General features: G+C 53.9%; 2 protein-coding genes across 3 annotated transcripts in view; both read left to right on the top strand.

The window, feature by feature from the left end:
• The window catches only part of EDA (ectodysplasin A), an 84,027-nt gene extending 77,225 nt beyond the window's left edge, over window positions 1–6,802 (top strand). The window contains exons 7-8 of one of the 2 annotated variants that reach the window (XM_029997279.1): window positions 650–780; window positions 2,814–6,802. In XM_029997279.1, the coding sequence (XP_029853139.1) occupies window positions 650–780; window positions 2,814–3,065 (383 nt within the window). In that variant the 3' untranslated portion in view covers window positions 3,066–6,802. The remainder of the gene's footprint in view (window positions 1–649; window positions 781–2,813) is intronic. The other variant, XM_029997278.1, reaches the window with a different exon arrangement.
• A 1,610-nt stretch (window positions 6,803–8,412) lies between these two features.
• On the top strand, window positions 8,413–15,718 carry LOC115333932 (transforming growth factor beta activator LRRC32-like). Its single transcript, XM_029997534.2, has 2 exons — window positions 8,413–9,448; window positions 10,328–15,718. Exons 1-2 carry the CDS (start codon window positions 9,329–9,331, stop codon window positions 12,314–12,316), a joined length of 2,109 nt encoding a protein of 702 aa, XP_029853394.1. The 5' UTR covers window positions 8,413–9,328; the 3' UTR covers window positions 12,317–15,718.
• Window positions 15,719–16,158: the final 440 nt, after the last annotated feature.

The raw sequence follows: 16,158 nt of genomic DNA on the forward strand, positions 1-16,158 counted from the left end.
AGCTTTTACAAGGGCCATGAACAGATGCTCTTCGGCAGGTGCCTGAAAAAGTGCTGTTACAGTCACACTTGGGATCTGTGGCTGAACATACCAAAATAGTGTGAAAAATCAGCCCCTGGCCTCTCAGGTGAATGAAGAAAACTTGGCAAATACCTTACAGTACTGGCATTGATTTGCATGTGCCGGAGTGTCTTGGCTCTGGAGTGGGGTTGATACTGGAACATGTTTTCAGACCTGTAAAACACTCAAATATGGTAATAAGCTCAACTTAGCGTCAGGAGGAGGCAAGGTAGTCTGTATCCAGCACGGGGGGTGAACATAGTGTAGTACAAAAGGTCGTACGCCAGTTTTCAAGGATGGGGAGAACTACTCTTGATGAGGACAAGTAGAGATGTAAATCAGTTGTGCTGTGCACTGAACGAAATGGGTGTCCACCAGCAAGTGATGGTGTAATTAGAGCTATAGAGAGGACTCCAAACTAACACACCATAGTCTTTAATTCTGGGATTTTCTTACCGAGTTACTTGACTTTTCAACTTGAGTCTGTGCCAGCCATTGTGTATGAAACCTTGCAATGTCACTGTATTTCTGTGCTCCTGCGCTTTTCATTCTGACGGGTACTGAGTGACTGCCGTTTTCTCATACTGAGATCTTTCAGGTGGAGTCCTCAATGACTGGTCTCGCATCACTATGAACCCCAAGGTGTTTAAGCTGCATGCCCGCAGTGGGGAGCTGGAGGTACTGGTGGACGGCACATACTTCATCTATAGTCAGGTAGAAGTGAGTACGGTCCTAGGCCTAACTCCTATTCTTGTGTTCCAATGGAAGCCTTGCATGAACCACGAGAGGGCTCCAGACAACTACCAAATGCCAAGAACTTGTATGTACTTTTAACCACTTCGTGCTCTAGGAGATGTGTGTCGGAGGAAGACCTTAGAGTTTCGAAGTGCAAGGTCACACGTTTCACCGTGACACCAGCTGCGAGAGATTAGTTACCGAAACACATGCGCAGACGACCAGCCAGATCCCACATGCCACCAATGCCTTTTTTTTAAATCCTCCGTATTGTCTGTGCAGTCATTCACCAGCCCATCTAAACCTCCTTGCAGAACAAGGGTCCCAGAGGGATGCTAGGCTCTGTGCTTTAATAGAGATGTAAGACCAAAACCCTGGCAACTTGTGATCATTGCGAAGCCATGTCACTCTTTGTAAGCATAGGACTCGGCCCGGGTGACTTGGCCAAACTCCAGCCCAGGTAACTCCCATTTTGCCTCCACCTTCTTCGTGTAGCTTCAGACCCAACACGATGCACCAGCAACAGCATCGTGCAGCGGGATGGCTCAGCTGCTGCTTTAGTTGGTACCGACGATGGATATACGGACCTGCTTCTGTAAAAAGGGCTAAACGAAGTAATAATTTATTGTATTAGATTTGGTATACAGCTAAATAAGACATCGTTTCCTCTCCCCATTCAAATAAAATGCAGGAGATGGACTGTCATTTAACGCACTGCTCCCAGTGTCTTGCAAATCTGAGCAGAATTGCTGAGCTGTGTAGCGTATGAGCTACGAAGTTCTTCCAGAGCACGCAGGGTGTCCACCCACCTGCGGACTGAAAAACTGTCCAGGTTCTGGGACAGATTTTAGCAAGACAAGAGGGTTTCTGTGTGACAACCACAATGAAGCAACTTCCACTTTGCTCCAAGCTTCTAATATTACCTCCTGCTCAGGATTTCCCTTTGTTCAGTTGGCAGCCCCACTGGGACTGTACCAAGTCGGATAAAGTGGGCTGTGGATGTCAAGTTAGGTGCTGTTCTGTGGAACTGGTAACGTGTCTGGTTTGGATGGGGACAGGAAAAATAACTCTACATGGGCCAAAGTATAATTGTTTCCCAAGTGTTTAATGCTAATTGCTGGCCACAATGTTGTGCCTCTGAAGCCTTTGTCGTTTGCAGTCCATCAAGGAAAAAGGGGACTCAATCTTGTGTAGTTTCTGTGGTCGCAGGGTGTAGACTAAGAAGAATTAGCAGATGCATCCAAAATGGCTGGTTTTCTTCTATCAGGAAGAAGCAGCTCCCTGGGACTGACTTCTCTTTGGACAGGTCTTTCTCATGCATCTCACAGTTCTTCAGAATCAGTGTGTGGGAGGTGGTTAACGAGTAATGGAGTCATGGGGGCTTAGGCGCTAGATCTAAGAGTTAAATCAGCAGAAACACCATGAGGTCATTTGCTTCCAAGCTGTGGAGGTTGGGAGAGTGTCTTCCCTGTAATAGCTTACGCCTTTGAAAGCACCTCAAGTCCAATTACAAAGAAGGCAACTCCCAGTACATCTTAGGGCATTTTTGATGTCAACACTAAAGGAGGCTCATGGGACCCAGAAAGCGGGACTGGCCAGGTAAGTGAAAGAGGACTTCAGTTAAAATATTTCTGTTTGTTTGTTGGATGAAGAGCTGTTTGTAGCAGATAGGGTTGTCTACACAATTTTGTAACTAGGCCTGTGCAGGTTTGTAAGTTTTCCTGTCATAAGCAGGGTTTAAAGCGAGGGTTCACAGCTCTCAGCCTTAGATACGTGGATTCACGGATGCTTGCATGCTTGTGTTAGTATGAAGTGGAATGCAGAGTTTCCTCATGCTTGGTTGGCTTCGGGTGCCTTCTGCCTCGAACAAGTCAACCTCCCATGAGTTGAGTGTCCTGGGGCCAAGGAAGGGATCGTTAGCGGAGGGAACATATATGTACACGCTGAAAGGAATGTGGACTTGTTCTATGTGCACAAATGCACTCCCTAATACCTTTCTTCTTCCTGCTTCACATCAGGTATACTACATAAACTTCACAGATTTTGCCAGCTATGAGGTGGTGGTGGATGAAAAGCCCTTTCTGCAATGCACTCGGAGTATTGAGACCGGCAAGACCAACTTCAATACCTGCTATACAGCTGGGGTCTGCCTCCTCAAAGCCAGGCAGAAGATCGCTGTGAAAATGGTCCATGCTGACATCTCCATCAACATGAGCAAGCACACAACTTTCTTTGGGGCCATACGCCTAGGAGATGCACCAGCATCCTAGATGAACTTGGCATGTCCAAGGATACTCACAGAACTGCACAGTGCTGCTGTTCATAAGCGTATCAGTATTTCAGGGGGTTCTGTAATCCGGCCATAAAGAAAACTGATCCAGAGCTATTTATTCCTATATGTGAATGCAGGAAGCACAATTGTCTTCTGTGACTTGCATGGAGACTTGGATCAAAAAGCTAGTTGAAAAAGCGTTGTGAGGAAGAAAGGCTGTTGTGTCTGCCTTGTCTCAGTATTTCAAGTATTACTGCACTGATACTCTGCTCTGTGATCTTCACACGAGGCTTGTTGAGAGTGGTGTGGGTCTCTGCTTTTATGTTGCACTAGCAAGAGCATCCCAGGCGGTAGCGGGAGAAGACAGACTAATGTCCAAATTGTCCTATCCAGGCACTCCTGCTTCTGCACGCTAACGAAAGCAAGAAAGGGGGTTTCTGGTTTTCTGCCTTCCCAGTTCGAACTGGAACGGCCACGGGGTGCGAAGGGAGGTGAATAAGACAGGGTCAGTGGTGTTTACATTCATCCTCAGGAGTGCGAGCAAAGAAGGCGAAGTGCCTCTACCTAGAGCTTGGAAGCAGGCTGCAAAAGCAGTAAGTGCGAGAGGAAGATGAATACTTTATAGAGCAGGCTTAGCAGATAGGAAACTGCCTCCACATTCCAGAAATCACAAAGTCCCAAAGAAAATGCTGATTCCCGGTTCCAGCGCCTCTGCTACTTTCAGCTCCTGCCATTACCCCAGAGGTATACCTTGCCCTAACGGGGGCTGCCTTAAAGTACTGCTGCTGTTACAGCAATTGGTGTTTTGTTGGGGTTGGTTTTTTTTTTTTTTTGGTCTTTTTAATTAATATTTTGCAAACCAGAACACATTTCTACAGGCTTCACCGAGCCGCGTAGAGCAGACACAAGTACTTGTGAAAACACTCTGAAGAAGTTTGTCATGTTTAAGAATAAAATATTCAAACAGGAAATTTTTTTTTTCTGTTTTAATAGCAACTGTCCTGCTTTTAGATGTGGTTTTTATCCTTCCTTCCCCCATCCCTTTCCTTTTGGCACCCTTCTACCTAAAATGCTCTAATAAGTGGTGATGGAGTCTCTAGCAAAAAAAAATTGTATTTAAAAAGTCTGGTCCAGCATGAAGTCACCACTTTTTCTTTTCTCTGAGCCCTGCTGAGTCTAGTCATAACTCGATTTCTGGTGACTAATAGAAGAGCTGGGACACTATTGTTTCTTTTGGCTTCTTGAGCAACTCTCTCCCGTTACCTCCCCTCAACTGGGGAGACCTAAAGCTATAAGATGTGCTCGAGCTGAGGAAGAGGCTGAAGCGCTAATTGCTCTTTTGTGTCATGCCTTGGCTTGTGCTTGGTTGTGTTGGGTTTTTTTTTTTAACTGGATTTCTTTTCAGAGCATGTTTTGCCTTTAAAAACTAAAGAGGTTAGTGAAGTTTCAGCCTACGTAGCAAATGGGACAAGTCCCGAACCGACGTCTTGGTGATGACCTCCATCTCCAAGCAGAGGTGGCTCAGCCGTGGTCACCTGCAGGGACGTGGGAGCGGACGTGTCTCAGCACTGTGCTGGAGCGACTGATCTGACCGCAGAAGGGTCCACCCTGGCTGAAGCATTCTTGGCTCCATCACTTTTCCCCATCCGTAGCGAGTGATCTCACTTGCCAAGTATTGCAGTTATTGGGAGATAAATATTTCTTGGGGGCACCCAGCTTTGGCTACAGCCTCGCTATTCACAGGAGGCGTGCAGTTTGTGGAATAACTGCATGAAAAATTGCCTGCTATTTCTTTTTCAATATGTTCTCCTCCTTTCTAGCCTTAACATGTTGGACTAGCAAGAGCCTTAGGGGCACTTAACTAGTCTTTGTGGTTTATTTCCTTTAGAATGGATTAAGAAGGACATGTTCCTCTGACAAGAATGAATCAGGACAACTGTGTATAGTGAGAACATTAAGCAAATCATTAACAGAATTGCTTTAGAATACAGCCTGAACAGCAAGACTTAGGGGCAAGCACAAATAAGGCAATGCCTTGGGAAAGCGCGATGGATGGAGTTTGCATTCCTTGTCCCCCACTGGCAGGATCCGTGATTTGCTCCTGACTATGGCTGCGGGCAGGAGGAGGCAGAGGGAGAATCCCTTCTCTCTAAAAGCCCCATGGATCGCTGTCAAGTTCCCTCTCTGGCCTCTGCCTGGGATGCGGGAGGAGAGCAGAAGGGAGCGGTTCCTGCCTCCCTCGTCACAGGCCACGGAAGGTTGTTCACGGGCTTTTTCTGATGCTCGCGTTACACCAGAGCGTGAGCTCGGTGTAGCTGAGTTGGAGACGTGGAGTTGGAGTTGGGACGTGGAGTTGGAGAGCAAGGAACACCTGAGTGCCGGTGGCCTTGGTACGGAGAGCCGTGTTCATCCCTGGGACAAGCGGGCGGATCACCAGTCCTGTAGCAGCCGTGGAGAGTCTTTATACTTGAAACCCTTTGGCCTCTCTAGCAACAAGTTCTCATTAATGAAGTATTACAGTGCAGGTTACCTAGGCTGTAGTATAGCTTCTTCTTGGTGATGCTTCTCTAGGTGGTGTCCCACCATCTTTGGTGCCTCTTCCCCTTAACTGGAGCTGAAAAGGCCTGGAAGCAGCTCAGAGGAGCGTGGGGAGGATGCGTATGGGAGGTTTTAACAAACTCCAGCAGGAACAGGGCCTTGCTCCAGTCTTTCCCTCCAATGTCTTTGAATTTTGACGTATCTCGGTTCCTAGTGTGGTTGGGAAGGAAGTGCTTCACTTACAGACAAACGTCTGTGTATCCGAGACGGTGGATGCAAAACCAGTCACCGCTGGTTTCCCGTGAGCCAGCCTTTCTCTCCGGCGGTACTTGCTGGCTCTGCTCTTGCCCACGTGCCTTGGCTCTGCTGCCCAACTTTCGGCTGGACTCCAGCTGCAGAAATGTACCAAGCAGCTAATCGGTATATAATGCATCGCCTGAAACCCTTCTCCCTCCCAAGCTGCTCTCTACAGAGACAACTTCTAGGGAAGCCAACTCGGCTGTTGTGTTCAGGGCCCCTTTTGAAGGAAGACCTAAAGGTCATGGCTCCCTACCCAAAACTACCTGGCCCTTGCTTCCCTCCAGCACCTTTCTCACCCAGGTAAGCGGTTGTGGTCTCCCTGCCACCCACTGTCCCCATCAGGGGACTTGGCATCGTCCTTCCACTGAAGGAGCACTGCCAGGTGCTTAGAAAAGGGCACCCGAGCTGCGTTGGGAGGGAGATGAGCGAAGCGCGTTGGCTCGTCCGTGTTTCTTCCCCTCTTCTTGGTAGGAGGTGGAGCGCGGGGAGTCCTTCCCGCTCACTTGCAGGCTGGTGGCACCTGCCCTGGCTCCTGTCCTGGCGCAGGCTTTTGGGGGAAAGGGGAAGGGAAAACTGCGGCCGCGCTTCGTGGCTGCACCCGCTTACGAGCCTGACTCCCACCCACCCACCCCTACCCATGTTCATCACTCCCAGGCTGGGAGAAAGCCTCTCGGACTCCCCGGCAAACACGTAATGGGAGAGGAGTTGTGGGAAGAGAGGCACGACTCTCCCCGTTACCTGTTAGAGCTGCACGGTGATATACTGATGCTGTTTCGTGCTTCGACATCTTTATTCAAGACACTATCTGTATATAAAATATACATAATGTATATAAATTAGGATGTAAGTTTATGTAAATTGTCAATATTTTCTCTGCAAATAAAGCTTTTTTCCTGATCTTGGTGTTCTGGGTGGGACTTCCTTCCCCAGCCAAACCAGGAGTTTCTGTGGAAAGTATTTTGGCTGCACTTGAGCGATGGGACACAGCTGAAAGGTAAAGCATCTCTCCGTCCTTCGGGGAGTATTTGAGACGCAGCTGCTGTGGCCGTGGCAGCGGTCCCGTCGTCGGGCTCAGCGCTGCTCAGCATTTGCCTTCCGACTCCCCGCTGCTCTCTGCAGTCAGGGGAATGCACAGAAAACGGCACTGCTGTCCCTGCTTACTGGGAGAGAAGGACAGATGCGATGTACTTGGATAACCAGATACCCTTCTGCCTCCTTAATGCCCAGGATGGGACCGAGCGTCTGTCACCCTGCTGTACGGCTGTGACAGTGGGCAAGTGGCTTTATCCCTTTTTTTAGCAAGCCTCTGTCCCGCTGCTCGTTCCTCCCATCCTTTGGAGAGCTCTCACGTGAAAGCCTTTGGGGGAACAGGGGCGTCTCTCTCTAACAGACCATTCTGGAGACCTGGGAGCCCGCTTGGAGGCCAGGAGTGGCGAGAAGCACGGGATGCCCTGTGAGTTGCCAGAGCGAATCTCTTCCCTAGTTGGTGCTGTGCGGTTTGCTCTGCCTTCGGCTCTCGGTCCGTGAAAAGCCTCTCGGTATTTGCAGGGCACCTTGGACGGCCCTCGGTCCGCACCCTGCTCGCTCTGCCAGGCGCTCCTGCAAAGGGAGTTCACAGCCTCGGGATGCAAATGCCCAGGGGTTCTCCGCAGAAGTCCCTGATCAAAATCGGGGACTTTTCAGCTGATTTCATCGGCCGTGCCTGCTGTGCGGACCCATGCCCAGCAATTCGGGATGCAGGGAGCAGAGGGTCGGGGTTCCCCGGGCGAGGCGGCGGCGGGGCCAGGCGCGCTGGGGGCTGCACCGGGGGCCGGAGCGCTTGCATGGCGCGGTTCCTCCCCTGTGCCGCCTTCCGCTTTCAGGGCTCTACGCTCAGCTGCTGATGGCAGACGAGGGACGCTGAAGGCAAAGGTTCATCCAGAGGTCGGTGTTTCCCTGGCCGGAGCCTGCAGGATTTTACATCTGCACAGATGTGCTATCCTCACCGCGCCTCCGAAAACAACGGCGGGCTGTTTGCTCGCAGCTGCCCTGGCCGCGGCTGCTGCTGGAGCCCAGGTCCGCCGCAGCGAGCGTCTGCCTAAAACACGGGCCCTGGTGTCCGGGCTGAGCCCTGGCTGACTGGTGACGTTGGTCTAGCTCAAGGCTGAACCACATCCCGGAGGTGGCAAAGTGCTCCCCACCACGGCAGCTGTCGGCAGGGCGAGGGGCAACAGCAGCAGCAGGAGCCAGGCTGCTTCATCTTCCAGATGTGCGTATGTGTTTATATATATAATTTTTTTTTTTTTTTTTTTTTTTTTTTCCCCTGCCAGACGCATCTAAGACTAGAGCAACGGCTCTACAGCTGAAACAACAGCAGAGCACATCCTTGGGCAACCTCGCAGCAGCCTGGAGGTGCTCTTTCAGATGGGAGAGAAATGGGCTGCAGCGACCCAAAAACCCCAAAAGCGTGCGTTTTGCAGAACGCCCCACGAAGCGTGCGAGGAGCATGTCCCCCCCCCCCCGGGAGCGTGTGGGCACTAGGTGGCACGGGGACACGGAGATGTCGCCGCAGAAAAATCCCTGCGGGTGGGGTGCAGCTCCGGGTGCCCAGATACCACCTGGAGCTGCCGCAGGGAAAGTCCCTGTCTGGTTCCTGCCGTGGGTGAGGAGGTGACCCGGCAGCCGTCCTCCGGTCCTGGCAGGGACGTGGCAGCGAGGAGCCCAGCGCTCGCAGCACAGCGGACTCCTGGGGAGGAAGAGGAGGAGGGGGATGCCAGCTCGGCACATCCCGCTGGGAACGGGTGGTAAATCCCGGGGAGCCGTTGTTTCCCCGAGGAGGGACAGGTGCCGTGGGAGAGTCCCCTCGGCTGGGCTGCGATGGTGCAAGGAGGGGAATTTGCTCTGCCTCACCTGCGGCCCCGGAGGCGTCGGGAGTCCCGCGGTGATCCCCAGCAGCTGCAGCCAGGAGCTCGGTCCCCGGCTTGGGATGGCCGGGGAGCCCTCGCCGGCAGCTCCCGGTGTCCTCGGCACCAGCTGGCACGGGGCACAGCTTGCCCCGGTACGGGGCAGAGGAAGCTGGAGGAAGAGCAGGTCCACGCAGGGGAACTCCCCCCAAAAGCTCTCGGCTTTCCCGAGTACCACCTCTGCCTCCCGGCATTCGATTTCGGTGGTCGGTCCAGCCGATCACCTGAGCGCCGGTGCAGCCCTGCCTCCTCCCCGTCCTGCCCTTTCTCTTTCCCTTCCTTGTGGCTTTTTTTGCACTGTTTTTCCCCCTCTGCAATCTTATGTCTTTCTTTTCCCACTTCCGTAGCTACGAACACCCACATGTGTTATCTCCTTCCCCCATCCCATCCTGAAGCCTATTTATACAGAGCCCGGCTCCTGCCCAGCTTGCCAGAGAGCGCTGGAGGAGCGGGACGGGGCTGGCAGTGCCCATAGCCCAACATGCTCTTGTTTGAACATCGGATGGCTGAAAGAGGATGCTTGCTGCTCTGGCTGCTCCCATCTGTTCTCAGAGCCCAATCTAGTGGGGAGATGAGGCCCAGGTCCATGCCGTGCCAGCAGGTAAGGCTGCTTTCCAAGGAGCCCCTGGGTTGGGATGGCCCCGGCAGCATCGCTGGGTCCGAGCGGGGCTGCCAGCATCCCTCTGCGCAGCGCAGGGTGCATCTCCTCCCCACGGCTCTCCCCTCCTTCCAGCCTCCATCTCTTTAACCTTCCCAGCTTTGATCTCCTCTCTGCTCTCCTGTCTCCGAGCCGGTCACCCACTAGCTGGTCCCCAGCACCCAGCTGCTCCCATGTCCCTGCTGTGCCGGTGACACCTTCCAGCAGTCCCTGCCACAGGGGTGTCAGCTCGAGATGCTTGCTAAGTGGCAGGACGGCGTGGAGGGTCTCGCGGGGATTCAGACAGCTGCCACGAACGTGGCAGGGTGAGGGACAGAAACTGGCTCCTCCATGTCCAGGCTCCCGACTCCAAACTGGCAGAGGAAACCAGTTTGGAGGGAGGGGGAAGGTTGAGCCAGCAGGACAGTGCCCTTTCTCTGCCCAGACAGGACAGGGATGCTCTGGACCAGTCCCTGGGCTGTCCCAGTGCCCTCCAGAGGCTGGGTTTGCCCCACCAGCCTGCTGCATCTTCAGTGCTTATGCTACTTTTTTTGCCCACCTTGCTTGCTGGGATGCATGGGAGGACAGCCTGAGGGGCCAGAGGCTGAGCCTTCTCCTTGCACCATCGGAAAAAAACTTAGCCGTGTCTCAGAAAGCCCACCTTAACCCTGGGGACAAGCTTCTTGTCTCTGAGCTGTGGCTTTAGGTGGTCCAGCCCCTTCCCATCCCAGGCTTGGTGCTCATTTCCACATTGTTCTTGCCCATCTTGGAGAGCAGATGGCTTGGCTGGAGCTGTGGTTTGTAGCCCCTCTCATGCTGACAGCTTCTCCTGTCTCTCTGTAGAACCCCATGAAGGTGTCTTGCAAAGGAGTTGGCCTGCGCAAATTTCCAAAGGAGCTCGGCCAAGGAGTTAAGTACCTCGAGCTCTCCAACAACTTCATCCAAAACCTGTCAGGCACCTACATGCCAGGGTTTGGGCAGCTTGAGTACCTGGATGTGTGCTTCAACCAGCTGGAAGCCGTGTCAGACACGACCCTGGCTCAGCTGCCCCGGCTGCGCTTTCTCCTCCTGGGATCGAACCACCTGGACCGCAATTACCTCGCTAATGGGCGAGCTTTTCATCTGCTCAGGAATATAGAGGTCCTGGACCTGTCGGCAAATAATCTGGAGAGCCACATGGCAGGCTGGTACATCAGCAACCTCACCAGGCTGAGGACGCTGGATCTCTCCGGGAACAAGATGACCAGCCTGCTGATGGATATCTTCTGGAGCACGCCACGGCTGCGCGAGCTCGACCTCAGCAACAACTACATCATGGAAATCGAGAAGGGAGCTTTTGAGGCTCTGGAAGAGCTGGAGGTGGTGAACTTGGCTTTGAATTCCCTCCACTGTATCTCTGGCTTCAGCCTCACGCAGCTGCGAGTTTTAAATCTCAGCCACAACGCCCTGGAGCTCTTCGTCTCGGAGGAGGCAGCGGAGCCCTACCTGCTTCAAGTGCTCGACTTGAGCCATAACAGACTCCTTTATTTTCCAGAGCTCCCCAAAGCCCATTATCTCACACACTTAAACCTCTCCAACAACCTTATTGCTTCCCTGCTCCCAGGCTCACGCCATCCGGGGGAGTTTGTACTGCACTACAAGGAGATGGCGAGGTTTAATAGGACTTCGCGTACCGCGGCCGGTCTGACACATGTAGCTGACTTGGATCTCAGCAATAACCGGCTGCAGCTGTTCCCATTTACCTTCTTCCACAGCCTGGGCTCTCTGCACAGCCTCAGCCTGGCTATGAACTGTCTCCAGGACATAGCCGGGGAGTCGCTCGCCAACGGCATGGAGCCCAGCGACCGCTCGTCTTCGCCGCCGGAGCACGCCAACCTCTCCGTGCGCTCGCTGGACCTCCATGGCAATGCCATCCACGTGCTGCCACGCTGGTTTTTCGATTCTCTGCCTCAGCTGGAAACGATCGATCTGGGCTCCAACAACCTCCAGCCCTGCGAGAGCCAGGGGAGCGATCAGGGAGGGAATTTGGGAGGGGGGTCTCGTGTGCCAGCCCCGGGAGGCACCTGCACCCCCTTCTACAACGTGCCTCGCTTGAAGCATCTGAGTCTTTGCAATAACAACATCACCAGGCTGCACCCCTACGCCTTCAACCGGACCTCGCTGCTCTCCCTAGACCTGTCGGGGAACAAGGACTTGTCCGTGCCTAAGGAAGCCCTGGGGGGGCTGGAGTTCTCCCTGCAGAAACTCTCTCTGAGGGGCAACCAGATGGACAACAGCAAGACAGAGCTCCCCTGCCTGGACACACTCAAAGTCTTGGACCTCTCGGGCAATAATTTGAGCCTTTTGCCCACAGGTCTTCTCTGCTCCCCGCTGGAAAGCCTGGACGTTCGCAATAACAACCTGCTGATGTTGGAAAAGCTGGCACTCGTGAGCTGGTCCCACAGCCTGAAGGACGTGTCCGTCGCTGGAAACCCCTTCAGCTGTTGCTCGCTGGCCTGGCTGGATGTGCTGCAGGCAGCCGGCGTGGGCGTGCGGGACCTGGACGAAGCCCTCTGCACCTACTGGGACGAGAGCAGGAACTTCTCAGCCAAAATAACCAGCAGTCCTTGGTGGCTTTGTCCACATCCCATGGGCACCAGCTCGCTGGCTCTGCTCGTGGTCGTGATGAGCCTTTTCTTTCTCAGCTCCGGGGCTTGCTGCCTTCTGAAGAAAGGACAGAAGTCGCCGGAGCGTGTGGGACTCCAGAGCAACAGGGTGGGGGTCTTACCCCACCACCCCAAAAGAGAGGAGCCAGCCGAGGCGAAGCCAGCAGACAGCATCACCAAAGTGTAGCCCAGCCCTGAGGAGCAGGAACTGTAGCAATCAGTCAGAACTCTAATTATTAATAATATTAATAACATTATTGTATTTTAGGTCTCCTCCCCTTGCTGGTATCCTGTGTGTTTTGCAAACCCAATAAAGGGAGCGTGGTTGGTGCCGAGCTCTGGGCCACCTCTCCTTCTCTAGAAGGAAGGTGCCCGCATCTGCTCTGTTCCCTGCAAGAAATTAAACACTCTATAAGCAATTGCGGGTGGGTTTTCTGCCCTGCCGTCATACATTCTCATCACCCAGGACAAGAAACCTAGGCCTGGACTGCTTGTATTGATCTGCCACCCCCCTGAACCCATCGCGGGCTGTTCCTGGAAAAGGAATTGTCTCCATTGGGACCACCTGAGCGTTTCACAGCTTTTCCAGCAGTCACCACCTGCCTTTTAAGTAGGTTTAATAGGTCAGCTAACCACCTGCTCCTGCTCTCGAAAGCATCACCCAGCCTTGCGAGGAGTGGGCAGTGGCAGGGAACGGTGCCTGGTGGTGGGTCACAGTGCCGGGGTGGGGAGGGGGTTTCTGCAGGATCCTGCGTACCTCTCTCGTCTGCCTTTCCCTGCCAAGCCGTCATCTGAAGGATGCTGTGGAGTTGGCAGGGCTTAAAACAACCCCGGGCACTGCTGTGGATGCAGGGAGGAAGCCTGCCCTGTCCTCACCCATTGGGATAGTGAGAATGAGAGAAAAACCAGTCTTGTGCTGTCCCTGGCTGATGCTGGGTCGCGGGCTCTTTGGGGGGGGTGCAGGACGTTCCCACCCCCAGCGCCTGCACTCCCGAGTCAGTGGCAGCAGGGGCGGCTCAGTCTCCGTCCCAGGGGGTAAGTGCTGGCAGAGCCGCGGTTCTTGGGGCATCTGGCACCCTCTGAGCACCCAGCCCACGCTTGGGCAGTGTTTAATATTGGGGGGGGGGCTAGGACCCCAGCTAGGGAGGGCGGCAGGAGAAGGTGCTAAGTGGGACGGTGAGCTGCACCAGCAATGCGGGATGGCTGTTGTCGCGGTGTGATGGATGCTCTCGGTCCGCACACAACAGCCAGCTGTCTGTCCCGGGTGCAGTGTGTCCAGCTTCCCAGGGCAGAGCGGTGCTGCACCCCCCGCGATAGCAGCCAGGTGCCCAACGAGCACCTGAAGGGCTGGGGCCAGCTCTGGGGAAGGATAAAAATAAGGCTGCGATGAAACGTTTCATATCTCTCTGGTTCCACCTTGAAAGTCTCCAACTGGCCCGGGCTACCTGCTTGTCCACACACCTGTTGGGTTAGAGGCTGTGAGAGCAAAAGGGCTTGGAAGTCGCTTAAAATCCCAATTACTTAACTTTCTTTTTTTCTTTTCCCTTTCAAGCTTATCGTGGTTTTGCTGTGAAGCAAAAGGCATTTTTGCTGTAAAACATACGCCTTCCCCATGCTGCCTGCATTGCCACTGGGGCTGCAGCTTCCCGGACTTCGATGGGCATCCAGCTCCCGAGGGACCCCCAGCGCCTTTGATGGCCCCGCGTTTCCATCCCCGCCTCAGTTTCCCTTTGATCTGGCACTCTGCGCCTCGTCACGGCGAGCAACCGGCCATGCCGGGGTGCCCGGGGCATCGCGGGGGAGCCTGGTGCTGCGTGTCACCACCCTGCAGGGACCTTTGGGACGGGCAGGCAGCCCGTGCTGCTGGTGAAAACCCAGCCTCCTGCTCGAGGGCAGCTCTTTGCTGGATCTCCTGCTTCCACACTCACCCTTCCTCTTTTTGCTCCAGCTCTCGCGTCCCTCTCATTCACCAAAGTCCCAGTGCATGCCAGCCACCCTCCCACCACCACCACCACCACGAGCCCTCGTCCTTTCCCATCCCGGTGCTCCCCAGCTCCATCCCCTGCTCCAGCGTGGGCCCCAGCTAATGTCCCTGGGGAGACGCAGCCAGCTGGGTTCTGGGCGTGAAGCACATTGTGCCAGGACCTGCCGTGCCCGCCTTGGTCTCTTCTGCACTTCTCCTCAGCAGGGTCCCTTGTCCTCGGGTGGCACTCGAGCTCCCTGGCGCGGGGACGTGCTTTCCCGCATGCCCACGCAGCGCCGTGACAGCAGGTGGGTGAGCTCAGCCCGGCTTCAGCCCGTCCCTAAAGCCGTGCCAGCCTCCTTCCCCAGCCCAGCCGCCTGGTGACGTTACAGGGACGCTCTTGGGGGCTGCCTGGCCGGAGCCCAAAACTCTGCTCTTGCCTTTGGTGGGTGTTTCTGGTACATTTTGTGTGGCCTCTGTTCCTCATTTAAACCCCCTCCCAGGCTGTACTTTCCATGCGTGTCGCCATAAGATGTCCTGCCCTTTGTGCTGCTTCTTCGCCGGCGTCTTCCTCGCATTAAGGCTTGCAGAGGGCTGCAGCCTTGCAGCCACGCAGAGCTGTGTGACCGGCGGGGACGTCGCGTACTGCCGGGTGCTCGGTCGGTGCCAGGCGCTGCCCCGGGCTTCCCGAGTGCTCCCGAGCCGTGTTTATCCAGCGCCGTTGACACAGGCTGGGTCGTGTCCCCATGGATCATCAGCAGCAGCAGCAGCTGGTGGTTGACCTGTGTGGGGACGGCGGTGCTTGGGGACAGCGGGCTGCTGATGCCTGAAGGTTTCTCCGGGGATTAGAGCATCTGCTAAAGTGTGTACTAAAAATAGGAGAAGGGATCCTGGTACTGGTTTTACCCTGCAGGGAAGGCACCCAAAGACACGTCAAGCTTAGGGTAAGAGGGGTAGAAGAGAGATGCTGGCCCTGCTAAGGGACAGAGAAGCTCCCAGAGCCCAGGGGAGGGGGAGGTAAGCTTTAAAAAAGAAAGCAAGCCTGGAGAACTCCTGAGGCCAAAGAAAGGTTGTGAAGGTACGGAAACTGAGCCAGGGAACTGGTGTGTCGGGTTATTATCTTTATCAATGTCTGTGTGCTTTCCCGATTCGAGGAAAAACAGGATTCTAGGTTGTGGTCTCACAGGTACTGCAAGAAGAACTGAATCCACGTCAGCACTGAGGGCAATGCCCCCTTCTTCCAGCGACAGGAAAACCGACGTGCTTTCAGCTTGGCCGGGAGCAGGGCACGGGGCGAGCACCCAGGGCTAGTGCTGGCACAGGGGACGACGAGGTGTGACCGGGCTGGCCAGACCCTGCCCCTGCGAACCGCATTCATGTCAGCAGAAACCGGCACGAGTTACCCACGAGGTCAAGAGAAACCCGGCTGTGGTACTAACTGGTGCTAACAGGAGGGGTATGTCTTATGTTCTGCATTGCTCCTCAGCCTGAGCTTCCCACGGTTTATGGGAAATGGTTTGCTTATCCCAGTGATGTCTTGGCATCTCAAGCTTTTTCTTGATCCAAAATAAGGGTAAAAGATCTGTAGAATATTGAAGTTCAAACAAATAAAGTGATGATGCCAAAAATTTTGCATTTTCATGTCATGCTGTAAGGCAGTAGGAGTATAAATTTTGGTCTGAAAAAATAGCAGTGGTGGTTAAAATATTGTGACCATTTACAAATTTTCTAGAGAACTAGTTGAGAAATCCAGCAAAACTCATTCTTTCCAGTGGAAAGCCTTCACATTTCACTGGATCTGCATTTTCAAAGAAAAATAGATTTTATCAAAAATTTCCAACTAGCTGTTCTGCTAACTCATGTGGAAATTACCTTGTCTGCAACTAACTTCAATTACAGCACACTTTTTTTTTTTTTTTTTTTTTTTTTCCTTTTTCCCTTTCTCTCCATGGAGACGAGAGCCAGAGCTTCATCTGCTTCAAGAGCTGAAGAATTTCCTGGTCACTGGCTGGCAGCTATCGCTCCTCGAGCTGCCCCTGCCTGGCAGGGCAGGGAGAGCACTCCTC

The sequence above is a fragment of the Aquila chrysaetos genome, chromosome 21, assembly GCF_900496995.4.
Source record: "Aquila chrysaetos chrysaetos chromosome 21, bAquChr1.4, whole genome shotgun sequence".
NCBI lineage: Eukaryota > Metazoa > Chordata > Aves > Accipitriformes > Accipitridae > Aquila > Aquila chrysaetos.

Coding starts and splice junctions, on each gene's coding strand:
- LOC115333932 (XM_029997534.2), top strand. CDS start 9,329: ATGCTCTTGTTTGAACATCGGATGGCTGAAAGAGGATGCTTGCTGCTC. Junction 9,449..10,327: donor GGTCCATGCCGTGCCAGCAG/GTAAGGCTGCTT, acceptor GTCTCTCTGTAG/AACCCCATGAAGGTGTCTTG.